General features: G+C 34.5%; 2 protein-coding genes across 2 annotated transcripts in view; one reads left to right on the top strand and one right to left on the bottom strand.

Annotated features, from left to right (window-relative positions):
- LeuRS-m (Leucyl-tRNA synthetase, mitochondrial) overlaps positions 1–6045 on the top strand; it is a 29724-nt gene extending 23679 nt beyond the window's left edge. The window contains exon 12 of the mRNA XM_069825331.1: positions 6027–6045. The gene's annotated coding sequence lies outside the window, so the exon portion shown is untranslated. The remainder of the gene's footprint in view (positions 1–6026) is intronic.
- On the bottom strand, positions 872–3974 carry LOC138699457 (gamma-glutamylcyclotransferase-like). Its single transcript, XM_069825344.1, has 3 exons — positions 3820–3974; positions 2612–2748; positions 872–1632 (listed from the first exon to the last, which is right to left on the bottom strand). The coding sequence occupies exons 1-3, from the start codon at positions 3922–3924 to the stop codon at positions 1356–1358; spliced, it is 519 nt and encodes a 172-aa protein (XP_069681445.1). The 5' UTR covers positions 3925–3974; the 3' UTR covers positions 872–1355.
- Positions 6046–13737: the final 7692 nt, after the last annotated feature.

The raw sequence follows: 13737 nt of genomic DNA, 5'->3' as shown, positions 1-13737 counted from the left end.
CCGACAGATACCCTTTTGCACCCAGGACTGTATATGCCTGCTTTTGAAGTAATTTATCTGGTAATAGTAATATTTTCTTTAATGATCCTGTCAGGTACAAAGATATTCAGGATCAGAATTCAACATGGGAAGAAAAGGGTTGATAAATCTTGCTTGAAACCCCCTGTCAGAGACAGGGTTGTTTTACGTGCTGTAAATGTATGACATATTACCGGTTGTTCTTTATGGTTGTGAAACTTGGACTCTCACTTTGAGAGAAGAACAGAGATTAAGGGTGTTTGAGCACAAGGTTCTTAGGAAAATATTGGGGCTAAGAGGGATGAAGTTACAGGAGAATGGAGAAAGTTACACAACACAGAGCTGCACGCATTGTATTCTTCACCTGACATAATTAGGAACATTAAATCCAGATGTTTGAGATGGGTAGGGCATGTAGCACGTATGGGAGAATCCAGAAATGTATATAGAGTGTTAGTTGGGAGGCCGGCGGGAAAAAGACCTTTGGGGAGGCCGAGATGTAGATGGGAAGATAATATTAAAATGGATTTGAGGGATGTGGGTTATGATGGTAGAGACTGGGTTAATCTTGCTCAGGATAGGGATCAATGGCGGGCTTATGTGAAGGTGGCAATGAACCTCCGGGTTCCTTAAAAGCCAGTAAGTAAGTAAATGTATGACACAGATCTTCCAGTTCTAATTCTTTCTCAGAAGAAGCTAGACTAAAGGGTCAGTTAATGGTTTTGTGTCTGACGTATGTAGAATCACCAGTTGGGACGTGTTTTGCAGAACATTTTAGATTTACTTTGTCTTGGCCTGTTACTGTAATGTAGAAAACTTAAACCTAAACGTGTTTCCTTACAGTAATTCTAAATTCTTGAAGTTTTTTAATCCATTTATTTGATTTCAGTGGTGCCAACTTTTTTAAAACATTGGGTGAGCTCAAACACTTGATCATAATTTCCCAATTACAATTGTAAAAAAATTATACAAATTTGATATTATTTTTACATGTAATTATTAGCTATTTTAATATTCTGATTAGTGTTTTATAAAGTGTAATGTATGTATATTAAGCATGAAAAAGTTTGTTCATTTAGCTTTCGTAGTAGCTGAGATATAAAAAAAATTAATTTCACTAAATTTTTGTAGGTCAATGGTGTACCTCCCCTCTTAAATTGTCACTGGCATAAAAATATTAGAAAATTAAATTCTTAAACCAACACGAATAAAATTTTCTTAAAACAACAAAAATAAAGTGCCTGAATGAAAGTTAAGAAATAATACATATGAGAATCAAAATCTTTGTGATAATAATCGTCTTATTTTACATCCCCATTGTATAATCAAACTCCATTTTAAAAACTGATTGGAGTTTCTGCATTTCCTTTGCTTCCATTATGACGAATATTTTTAAGTTCCTCTATATATGTAGTAGGCAGTTGAGACTCAATCGCTCCATTAATGATAACTTGCAGGTAGACTTGTGATGGTTGTTTTTCCTCATATGATGCTTTTTCGACTTCTAAGACTTCAGGTGATAGTTGGTAGCATCTACATTTCAACTTGTTTCCATTCGGTGTTGTAACATATACTTCAATTGGAATGTAAATATTCTGAGGGACACCTTCTTCTCTGTAACATTAATTAAACATTTTCTCACTTATAAAATATTACTAGGCAGAAAAAGTCCTGTTTTAGATTAAGAATGAATGTAACTTCTTTCCTTGTATCAACTTATGGAGAAGACAGAAACTAAGATTAAACTGATGTTCTTTGTAGAGAGAGAGATAACAAAAAGTTATAGCTGCCCTTTATGAGGGTTACCATGAAGATACAGCCTACTGATCAATCCAAAGAAGATAGTATTTTAATTTATGTATGCTAATAATTTTAATGCATTGGTATAATAACTGTTTTTGTTCTGTTTATGTGCAAATAAGAGAAGTGTGATTAAATATTTATATACTGGTGTTCAAAGATACACGACCCTTAATAATCGATAGTGATCGATAATTTGTTGGTGTAAGTGTGGCTTCTATGAATAGATGGTGAAGATAATAGTCAGTGGTGCCAGTCGTACATGAATATACAACTGGTGCCAGCGTTTTTGGCGTGTGTTCTAGATATATAGTGCTCAGTTTGTGAGCATGTTGGTAGTGCAGCTGAGAATGGTACCACTTCCTATACACGTCACATCAGCCATTTGCCAAACACAGTTGTCAGACTGACTGTGGCAAATATAAGACACAAATGTAACGTTCCACGTTCCCATTACTTATTTCACACGCCAAAAACGGTGATGTGGACTATACCCACATTATAGAACTTTCATCCCCCTCTGTTGATTGTAAAACAGTGCTGAGTTTAGCTGGAAACCGCTGATATTGTCAATTATGAGAATAATTATTATTTTTGCTTAATCTACATCATCACTTCCCCTTTTTTTTAATCACCCCAATAATGGTGTCACTTATTGAGAACTAGCGGAATTATTTCACAGTTTGTTAAATTGTTATATTTGATTCTGACATCCCATGGTTAGAAAGTTCGCTTACACGATCATAAAATCGTAGGTCAGATATCTTTGAACATCAGTGTACATCGAACTTACTCATCAAGTTTAGATAAATCAGAATTATCTATTTCCCATATTGTACCCCATACATGTTTTCCGTTTTCTTGGACGATTGTTGCCTTGTAGCCATCCCATTTCTTTGAGAATGGTCCACAGAAGTCTAGCCGATAATCCTATTAAAAAAAGATTGAAAATATTGTCCAGAAACTAACATCTTACTTTTGTTAGCAGAAAGAACAAGAAAACTTGGGACTGAAAGCTAATTTTATGTTTAAAACATTTTGTTCATTGTACTGTCTGCAAATGCATTATCTAAAAATAAATTAAGATCTATTCAATTCATGCAATTCAATTCAGTTTTTATGTTTTTATATCCATGTATTGGCAGTGTGTTGTTTTTATCGTCATTGTTTATTTTTATAGCGTATTTAACTCCATTGTGTTGTAGGAAAAACTAAATATCTCAACTTGATCGACAGTCATAGGTTAAAACAGGAAATAAACTGAATGATATCATTATTACATAATAGATAACAATATAACACAAAATTTAAATTGTAAATTCAAAACTGTGCTAGTACAAAAATTAATGTATTTGGCAACAGGTGATGAGTGTTTGGCCAAAGGCCTGCATAGAATTGGAATATATCAGTCCCCTAACTGCCCATTGTGCAACTCAAACCAAGAAATGGATTCGGAACACTTCAAAATCTGTGCTTCAGTGGCTGACCATGATAATATCTTTGAAAAATATTGGAGTGCAAGAGGTCAAATGACTTTATTTTCAAACAGCTGGCATTAGAAAACAACAACTATGCCATTTTATGAGGTGTTCCGATTTTGGGACATGAAAATCTGGTGTCCACACCTGTGGAGTAACGGTCAGCGAGTCTGGCTGCGAAACCAGGTGGCCCGGGTTTGAATCCCGGTCGGGGCAAGTTACCTGGTTGAAGTTTTTTCTGGGGTTTTCCCTCAACCCAATAGGAGCAAATGCTGGGTAACTTTCGGTGCTGGACCCCGGACTCATTTCACCGGCATTATCACCTTCATATCATTCAGACGCTAAATAATCTAGATGTTGATACAGCGTTGTAAAATAACCCAATAAAATAAAAAAAATAAAATCTGGTCACCTTAATTTAGACACATTTTCTCAAATTTAGGAAGGCAAATGAAACGTTATCAAAAAACCAACATAGATTCAATAGGATGAAATTACGATATTTTCCTAAACTTATACTTACCTCAAGTTTTCCAATATCTTTCTTTAAGGCAGAAGGACCGTTTATATGAATTCTTTGAGCCAATAAGTTACTTGCATAAGCGAAGTAATAGAAGCTGTTAGTCATTTTATGAACAGACTGTTATACTGGAAATCTTCTTTGAATACACACTTCAGCAGTTTCTGTGACTAGCAGTTCAGTTCAGACGTGCATTTATTTGGTATTTTGAAAATAGAACAACAGTGATGATAAGACTGTGACCCAAGACTTTGATAACCTCATTAGGATTTCAATCAGAAAACCAATTCCTTATCTTACTACTTTCTTATTCACTGCACAGTTAAAGTGTTTCTGTAGGTCATAAGTGACCTAATTTTCACGCCTCAGCACATTATTTTTTAAGGCACAAGCAAAGTTTTAGAACATTGTATTTTTCTTCATGCACTAATTCCATTGTGCTGTAGGCGAAACTAAACATATCTGAACTTGATCGACAGTTGTAGGTAGGTTAAAACAGGAAATAAATTAAACAATATCATTATTAAGTAGAAAAGGCATTATGTTAACAATATAATAAAAAGTTTAAAATTGTAAATTCAAAACTGTGCTAGTACAAAAATTAATGCCAGGAATTTGTACCTATGTGGTCTTATATTTCAGTGTATTTTCGATTTGCTGCATGCAACAATTAAACAAATTATTTAGGACAGATGAATAATCTAAATTAAGTGAACTGTATGTGATTCAATTCAGCTTTCTTTCAACATTCTGTGGTAAAATTTATGTAGGGCTATCATAAATATTGTGGTAGATATTGTCAAAAGTATCGGTGTATGTTTTGCCATAATTTTTGTATGCATTCATAGCCCACTGCCCTTAAGCTTTTGCTGTCTGTTGTAAGAGTTTGTGCCTATTTTTTATTTATTTATTTGCTACTAGCCGTACCCGTGCGCTCCGCTGCACCTGTTAGAAATAAATATAAAGTAATTACATAATTCAAATAGGACATTTGATCCAGGGAACATCCGTGTTTGATGAAATGAATGTGCATATAAACATTATTTTAAGAAATACAGGAAACGAATGTACAGAATGGCCTATCAAGTTTTCAGTGCATAAGAAGCTATTTTAATCTTACCTGTCCTCGATTCACTCAGAAGTTACTGTAATAACATTATAGCATTATGTCCATCTGGAGAAACTACACTTTCCAATGGTGAAATAATTAATTATACAAGTTAGCTTCCGAAATTACTTCATACAAACACAGAAACATTCTCTGTAGGCTATGTTTCATAGCTTTCGATTGTTATTGTCCAAGGCCCCTTATAGACGAAGTCATTTGTTTTTTATTTCATTACACCGCCTTAGATGGCTTGTTATTGTAATTTTGAAACTCATTTATCTCATTAAATATCAGTCCTATCAAAATTTTGCATAGAATAAAACTTATCGGAAATTATTTTTAAAGAAACTTTTGTTATGTAATATTTTTCATGAAAATTAATAATAAGGGAGATATTTCGATTTATTTAATTCAAACCCCCTTATAACCCCCCTTTCAAATAAAATATTTTGAATGCCATATAGCCTAAATTCTAAGTTACAACGAACTTAATTTATATTCCAATTTTCATATGAATCGGTTCAGCCATTATCATGTGAAAAGGTAACAAACATCCAGACAGACAGATATACAAACAAAAATTTCAAAAAAGCGATTTTCGGTTTCAGGGCGGTTAATTATATATGTTAGGACCAATTATTTTTGGAAAATCGAAAATTACCAGAAAAAATTCGGCTACAGATTTATTATTAGTATAGATTTTAAGTGCTTGTACTGTCTTCAATTTATGCTTCTTACATGCAAGTTTACTATTGGCTAGCCTACATTAACTTACTTTATTATTCAACCTGAATTACCAGTATGCTTAAAATCTCTTCCCACTCACTAAAATGCCATTAATGAAAAGTGCAAACTATATTGTTTCTAAATTTACTGGCTTACAGGAAATAAAACAAATCTACCAAATAATGAAAAGTCATACTGACTGTAGCGAGAATGAAACCCTTGGCCATGTGTTGGGCTTCTGCTGTAAAGGAGAACTACTAAGAAACACTCGCCATCATAAAGATGTTGTTGTTTTCTAATGCCAGGCGTTTGACAATGAAGTCATTTGACCTCTCGCCATCATAAAGTAAGATCAATGCTAGCTTCTGCTTTGCAGGATCAAAAATGACACTTCTACGAAGAAGTACAATGCACCTCTTCAACAGGATTCATCCGAAGAAAAACAAGGCTGTAGTTCTCTATCCTATAGTTTGTTTCGAAACAACAATTAACCAGGCAAAGGAAGTTGACTCGGAAAAGAAAAGTATTTATGAACCATGTATTCCTGACTTGAGCATCTGTTACTGTGTACCTCTTAAACACTGGTTAGTCATGGGACTACTTTTTGGTAGAATGGGTACTATATCCAAATTTACATGGGGCATATTAAAAACGTTTGGAATTCAACACCAAACTATGGAAAAAATTGTTATAGGCATCATCAAAGATTCTTTGAACATTTTCAATTATCACCTTTATTTTAAATCCTAATACTTTAATTTGATATAAATATATTTATGTCTCAGTGTTATATAATAATATGTAGTGTATCTAATTATTTTTTATGGGCATGATTCAAAATGTTCAGTTTTAATTAGAAGTTTGGTGTCACTTTTAAAACAAATTTATACACACTTACTGTTCAAATACTCAGAAATTTCTGTTTTCTAGAATTCAGGATCCTTGTGGTCTGACAATGTTATTGGTCTGATGTTTAAATTTTAAATTAAAAATGTATATATATATATATATATATATATATATATATATATATATATATACACACAGTTATAGATAGAAGCACATCAATATTGGCTTGTTTCAAACATACTCCAGTTACATTATTTCATGTAGAACAATTTTTTCTGCAATGCAAACTGTTCTGTCCAATAGAAGACAAAATTTAACGTTAGAAATCTAAATACATAGCTTGTGGTAATATGAAATGAATAACAAGATGTTGCATGAAAATCTTAAAAATTGATAATAGTAATATGCGTTACAAGAGCGGTATGTTGAAGTTTTCATGTTCAAGGAAAAGTTTGAAAAAGCGAAACGTAGTTGAGCTTTTTTAATTTCCAAGAATTGAAAGAAAACATACCACTCGTGTATCGTACATTATTTTGTGCGAAGATCGTTTATTACATACCTGAAAGACGAATTTCTAATTAGTTGCAATGAAATCACCATCTTGGTTTCTGTTCAATGACGGCAAAATTTGCAAAACAAAAGTATCTATCTTCAACATTGTTGCTTTAAAATGTTTTCTGTGTTTACTATACTCCAGCAGGCCGTGATATACGTCTGTCTTTTTTTTTCCCCCAGTCTATAAATGCGAACTTAAAACAAACGGTAAGGTTATGTAATGATTTATTTTTCATTTTAATACACACAGGGACAAAAAAAACCGGACACTTTAATATTTGCTGGTATTTTGCAAAATATTATCTTCTCATACAATATTATGGTAGCCATCTGTTGTTATGGAGACGTGTATACATTGTTGATTGTTTTTTGTTTTATAAACAAGCCATTACAAATAAATATTCCAATTTTGCTTTCGGAGTCTCAGCTATAACAATTTTGTCTCAACCATTTTGTGCTTCATTATCGTTATCATTCGTTATTTCTTTATTTTTACATTTTGTTAGTTTAAGTGGGGTTGTAACATTTGTCTTAAAACAAGATGCGACCTGAAGATGAGGCTTGAGCTGTAGCCCTTTACGATAATGGACGCAGTGTACGTTACATTGCAAATGTTATGAATATGGCTAGAAGCACAACCCATGATGCCATAAAACGGTATAGAGAGACCCTAGAATATACCAGAAGACCAGGTTCGGGTCGTCCAAGAGCTACAAATCCAAATGAAGACAGATATATGGTGTTGAGAGTTCTTAGGGAGCGCAACCTGCCAGCTACTAGTGTAGCCCAGCAATTTGTTAACATGCATGGACGCCCAATTTCGGCCAAAACAGTTAGAAGGACGTTGAAAGCAAGTGGACTTATATCAAGTAGACCTGCAGCTGGTCCCAGACTTCTCAGGATGCATCGAGTTGAACGACTGCGTTTTGCAAATGATCACAGGGATTGGAGAAATGAACAGTGGAGCTGTGTTCTGTTCACCGATGAATCCCGTTTCAATCTCTACTCACCTGATGGACGTGAAAGAGTTTGGAGAAGGAGGAGAGAACGATTTTCACAGTGTTGCATTTCCGAAAATGTGCCGTATGGAGGTGGTGGAGTGATGGTTTGGGCAGGAGTGTGTACGGATGCTCGTACAGAATTGGTTTTTGTTGAAAATGGAAGACTAACAGCTGATAGGTATATAAATGAATGTTTGGCTGATCATGTTGTGCCATTTGGCCAATTTGTAGGCGATAATTTTGTTTTAATGCATGATAATGCACGGCCGGATATTGCCCATGCAGTCAGAGATTATCTCCAAGAAGTGGGAATCCATGTTCTTCCATGGCCAGCAAGGAGTCCAGACATGAACCCAATTGAACACGTGTGGGACATGCTGGGACGGCGTGTTAAGAATAGACACCGAGACCAGAATCGTTACAAGAGTTGAGGCGAGCACTTGGCGAAGAATGGGAACTTATTCCTCAAGAAGACATTGCTAACCAAATTGAGAGCATGCCAAGACGTATGGATGCAGTTATTCAAGCCAGAGGGGGTAATACCCGTTACTAAAAAGAGTTTTTAATGTTTAAGGCACCATAAAATGAAAAAAACAGTTAGACCAAACGATGCCATAGTTATATGCCCTTTATAATTTTTTGTAAATTTTCTCATCAGAGATTTTTATTTTTTTCAAATGTTGTCGTATAAGGTGCTAAATGGAACATTATTTTGTTTAAATGGGTATGGTTTCATTTTGAAATAATTGGCAACAAAATACAAGCAAATATAGAAGTGTCCGGTTTTTTTTGTCCCTGAGTGTATTTTAACAATATTATTTATATAACATGTTGCAGTAATAACATCGGCATCTGGAATCTTGTTGATTTTTTCACGGCTTCCTTAATCGAATGCAGTAACTTTAGTGGAGTTGTAGAGTTTACTTAATTTTTGCAAATATTTAAAAACAATAATTAACACTGCAATTTAGGTGAAATTGCAGTGGTAAGTTTCCAATTTATAATTATTACTATATTGAACGTCTCTAAAAATAATACGTTAAAAGCCTAAAGCAGTAAAATCAGTATGTCACTTAAGTGGTAAGAAGAGGGAAATTGTTAGCTTGGGAATACTCAATGTGGAATTTTAGACTTTCCGCGGATTGGTTTTGTGTGGAAACCAAGCATATATGCACGATCTCGCACAAAATATATTATACCTTTTCTTAAATCTAACAATGCCTTTATCATATTTTTAATTGCCGTTTTTGCCTGCCTATTTTAAGTATTAAAAATGCCTAAACATTCTAGTCTGTAATTATAATGTACATGTGAAATTGGAACAAACCAAAGAATTCAGTCTGTAACTGATTGTGGCAGTAGTAGTGGTAGGAATATTATCATAAGAATACCTAAGCAAGTAAAACTGTAGCACAGGCTATTTTTGGTTCAGAATAAATATTTAACATCATAAATCTCTCTTGTTTATTCGAACTTTTATGAGGCTGTTTTCCTCGTAACTAATGTACATATTAGCTTTACACTGTTGGCATGTTTCATAGTACAGTATGTCTGGATGAAAAGATAGCTTCTGTGAAGCAGTAATTTTCTTGTATTATATCCGTGGTGCACTTGGCCCCCAACCCCACATGCTAATTTTTGGGTGTGCATTCCAGCAGAAATACAGTGCGTTCAATTTAAGAGAGTTACATTAAAAAATACATTACATAACTGTATATATTTTGTTTGTAGTAGTAATATATATTCCTACGTCATAGTTAGTACCCAAGTCAAAAGTTGTGGACAAATGCTTTGAAATACAGGGACATAATTCCCGAAACACAGACGTCAGGTCCTTTTTATAATGTCCACAATTTTAATGTCCATTTTATTATGTCCATTACATAAAAGTCCATTACACTATATCCATAAATATATGTCCTATGAAGTGTATGTCCACTTTATTTTAGTCCAATTGCACAAATTTTATGTTCACATTTTTATGTCCACTACATGACTGTACAATACATTATGTCCATCTACAAATTTACTTCAATTCCTTACTCAATCTCTTCTGCCTTTTCATCTTCACACAGCTTCAGATGATAACTAATAGCTTTGAGGTAAGTTCTGATGTGTCCTTCATTGTAGTGGTTGTAAATCCAAACAATCTCTTCTACTCGACTTATATTTTGCAGGTACGATCTTTTAATAGGGTGTCGCACATTCAAATTCCCGCCAAGCAATTGGATTATTATAATTTCATTATTCCTTTGGTTTTTCTTGATAAATTCCATGAATTTCCAGACCGACGCGTGATGTGTGACGATGTGTTTCTGAAAGCGGTTGTGTCAGCCCTCGACTACGTTAGTTGTTCGATGTTGTCCTGCCAGAACCTGATTATAAGTGTTCCATATTTCAGGTGCGAATCTAGGTGGCATTGCTCTTCTTCTTCCTCGACCTGGTGTTCCTCGGATGTAAGTTCTTTCCATGTGCAATGCTAAATCTGTTACATCAGGCTCAATATTATCTGTAAGGCTGTCAAAAACAGCCTGAACATCTTCCAGTGGTACAAAAGGAATTGACTTAAATGAAAGTGGACATAACAGTCATGGACCCAAAAAAATGGACGCAAATAAAATGTGGACATAAATGAAAGTGGACAAAAATATTAGAGGACATAAGTCATATGGACATGGTTTCAATGGACTTAACGTCTTGGAAGCATAATTCCCAACATATGCTACAGCTATGGTGAGTCGTCTTTTAAAATGAACAGTCTGTATTATGTACAGTTCCAGAAAAAAAAAAATGGCCTGCCTAATTTTACTAGTTTCAGATACAACACATTACACATGTGCAGAAACAAGAGCACCTGCATTTATGTTACATTTAATTCTCGTGTTCTGGCAAAGAAAGTTGAGCTACACATGCGCCAATTTATGGCCAACAGGTACCATTTTATACAAAAAATCTCAATGGATTGTTCCAGTCTCTTTCAGCCTCTTCAAATGCTAGAACCTAGGCTTACCATTGTGTGAACTTGCTTTCAGTCTTCAGTGCAGATGCTGACTGGAATTATATTAGACAAGATTGGAGACGAGGGTTTTTCTCGAAGATCTCCCATTCCCCTGAACAATATATATATATATATATATATATATATATATATATATATATATATATATATATTTTATTCCACTGACACTCCTCCAGTTCAACTTTTTATTTAATTTCATAAAGAAGAGAAGATAGTCTGTGCTTGTGTAGCAGATAATGCAACAGTGATCTTGAAGGTGTGACAGAACAAATTTCAGAGAGATTTTCTATTGATTGCACTTTATGTTATAAAATTATAAGGTACAATTCTCGTATTATACGCTGTTCTTTGTGTATACCTTTAGCTCGATCACCCTGTATGATATAGGTATTTAAGAATTTCATATAAATGTTGTTGTTGTTGTTTTCTAATGCCAGGCGTTTGATAATAGTCATTTGACCTCTTGCACTCCAATATTTTTCAAAGATATTATCATGGCCAGCCACTGAAGCACAGATTTTGAGGTGTTCCGAATCCATTTCTTGGTTTGAGTTGCACAATGGGCAGTTAGGGGACTGATATATTCCAATTCTATGCAGGTTTTTGGCCAAACAATCATGGCCTGTTGCCAATCTAAATGCAGCTACAGACGATTTTCGTGGTAAATCGGGAATTAACTGTGGATTATGATGCAGAGAGTTCCATTTTTTCCCTTGGGATTGTGTTATCAAATTTTGTTTGTTGAAGTCTAAGTATGTAGATTTAATAAATCTCTTCACAGAGTAATACGTAGATTTAGTAACAGGTCTGTAAGTAGCAGTGCTGCCCTTCTTTGCTAAAGCATCCGCATTCTCATTTCCCAGGAGAATACAATTCTTTTATTGAGTGATATTGATTGAGAGAGCATTTTAGTTATTTCTGCTGTTTGAGATGAAGATGTGTGTTTAGAGACTATTGATAGAATAGCTGCTTTGGAGTCTGACAATATAACTGCATTCTTTAATTTATTGATGTGGCATAGAAGATTCCTGAGACTTTCACTTATTGCAATGATTTCTCCATCAAAACTTGTTGTTCCATATCCAAGAGATCTATAAAGTGAGAAGAGACAGCAAGTAACACCTGCACCTGTACCGGCACCTTGTTCTCTGGAGATCAAGGATCCGTCGGTGTATAAATGAAGCCAGTTTTGTGGAGGGTACCTAATATTAATTGTCTCTAAAGACAATTGTTTTAGTATTTCAATGTTTACTTCTGATTTCAGTATTTCTTCTGTTAAATTTAGATTATATTCTATATTCAATAGAGTTAAAGGGTTTGGTTTAATTTGTAAGTTTTCTTTTAAATTCACTCATATAAATGTATGAAGAGACATCAAGGTTAGTTAGTTTCCAATGTCTGGATCTTGACTTAATGTCATCTTCCTCCTTGCTTTATCTGATCTTTTGATTTCTGTTTTTCTCTGTCTATTCTGTGCATGTTAGGAGGTGGGCAGTGTCCATTATGGAGTTTTCATCTTTGCAGGGTGGGCAGCTTTCAGAGTTTACTATGTAAGTTGATGTAATGCAGGTGGTATGCAGGTAGTTGTGTCCCATGTAGTCTAAATTTTGCTGTTGCTTTTCTTGGTAGGGAGTGACAGTCCATTCCATCTCTGTCGATATTGATCCACTTCTTCTCATGATACATTGCTTTTGGTTTTTTTTTTTTATATATATTGGCTATATATAGGGTGTATCACGAGGTTTTCCTCCAGTTTATTGAGGTGATTCCTTGTGTTATTTGGAACAAAAAATGTAAATACAGTAATGGGGTGACATTCATAATTAAGGAGTTACGGCAATTTAAAAAAAAAGCAGAAAAAAACTTTTTATTTGAGGATGTCACTGACAAAAATGGAAATCATAGTTAGAATACAAACAAGTGTTTCATTTTGTACCAATCTCGTGCATGTACAGTGGATTTAAAGCAAATGTTCAAAATTTCCTCCCTGCATCTGAAGGCAAAGATTCGCATGTGTGAACCGCGCGTGTAGCATTTTGTAACTTCACATGTTTGTTCCTTATTGTCGCTGTGGCATCGAGAATGCATTGAGTCAACTCTTTTCGTGTTTGCACCCTAATCTGATACACGATGTCTTTCATCCAACCTCAGATGCAGTAATCTAGGATGTTAAATCTGGGGATCTGTCAGGCAAACGGTTGGCATGATCATGTGGTTCTAAATGCTGCACTTTTTGCACATGAAAAGGATACAGTCCGTTCTCATGAAGAATTCTCCATACCTTGGAATGTGAAACGTTAAATCTTCCCCCACACATCGGTAGTCCTGCACAAACATGTCTAGCGCTACATACACCTGGCATGTTTCGAAAATCTGTTGTAACTCCTTAATTATGAATGTCACCACATTACTGTATTACATTTACATTTTTTGTTCCAAATAATACCAGGAATCACCTCCATAAACTGGAAGAAAACCTCGTGATACACCCTGTAGTTCTGACTTTGTTATTTGGTTTAAATTATGCAATGGTGCTGTTTTGCTGGGTTGTTTATAAAGTTTTGTTCCTTTTTTTTTTTTTTGTTGCAAGTATCATTTCCATACAGCCCTACATATGAGGGTATGCAATGTAGGGTAATTATTTTCTGTTGTTTCTCTAGGGT

The sequence above is a fragment of the Periplaneta americana genome, chromosome 5 (assembly GCF_040183065.1).
Source record: "Periplaneta americana isolate PAMFEO1 chromosome 5, P.americana_PAMFEO1_priV1, whole genome shotgun sequence".
Lineage (NCBI taxonomy): Eukaryota > Metazoa > Arthropoda > Insecta > Blattodea > Blattidae > Periplaneta > Periplaneta americana.
The sequence above is the reverse complement of the archived record's forward strand: the minus strand, read 5'-3'. Positions and strand labels throughout refer to the sequence as shown.

Excerpts from the sequence above, each read along its gene's own strand:
- LOC138699457 (XM_069825344.1), bottom strand. The coding sequence starts at position 3,924 with ATGACTAACAGCTTCTATTACTTCGCTTATGCAAGTAACTTATTGGCT. Across the intron at positions 2,749-3,819 it reads AAGATATTGGAAAACTTGAG|GATTATCGGCTAGACTTCTG; the intron begins GTAAGTATAAGT and ends TTTTTTTAATAG. Across the intron at positions 1,633-2,611 it reads GATTTATCTAAACTTGATGA|AGAAGAAGGTGTCCCTCAGA; the intron begins GTAAGTTCGATG and ends TTAATGTTACAG.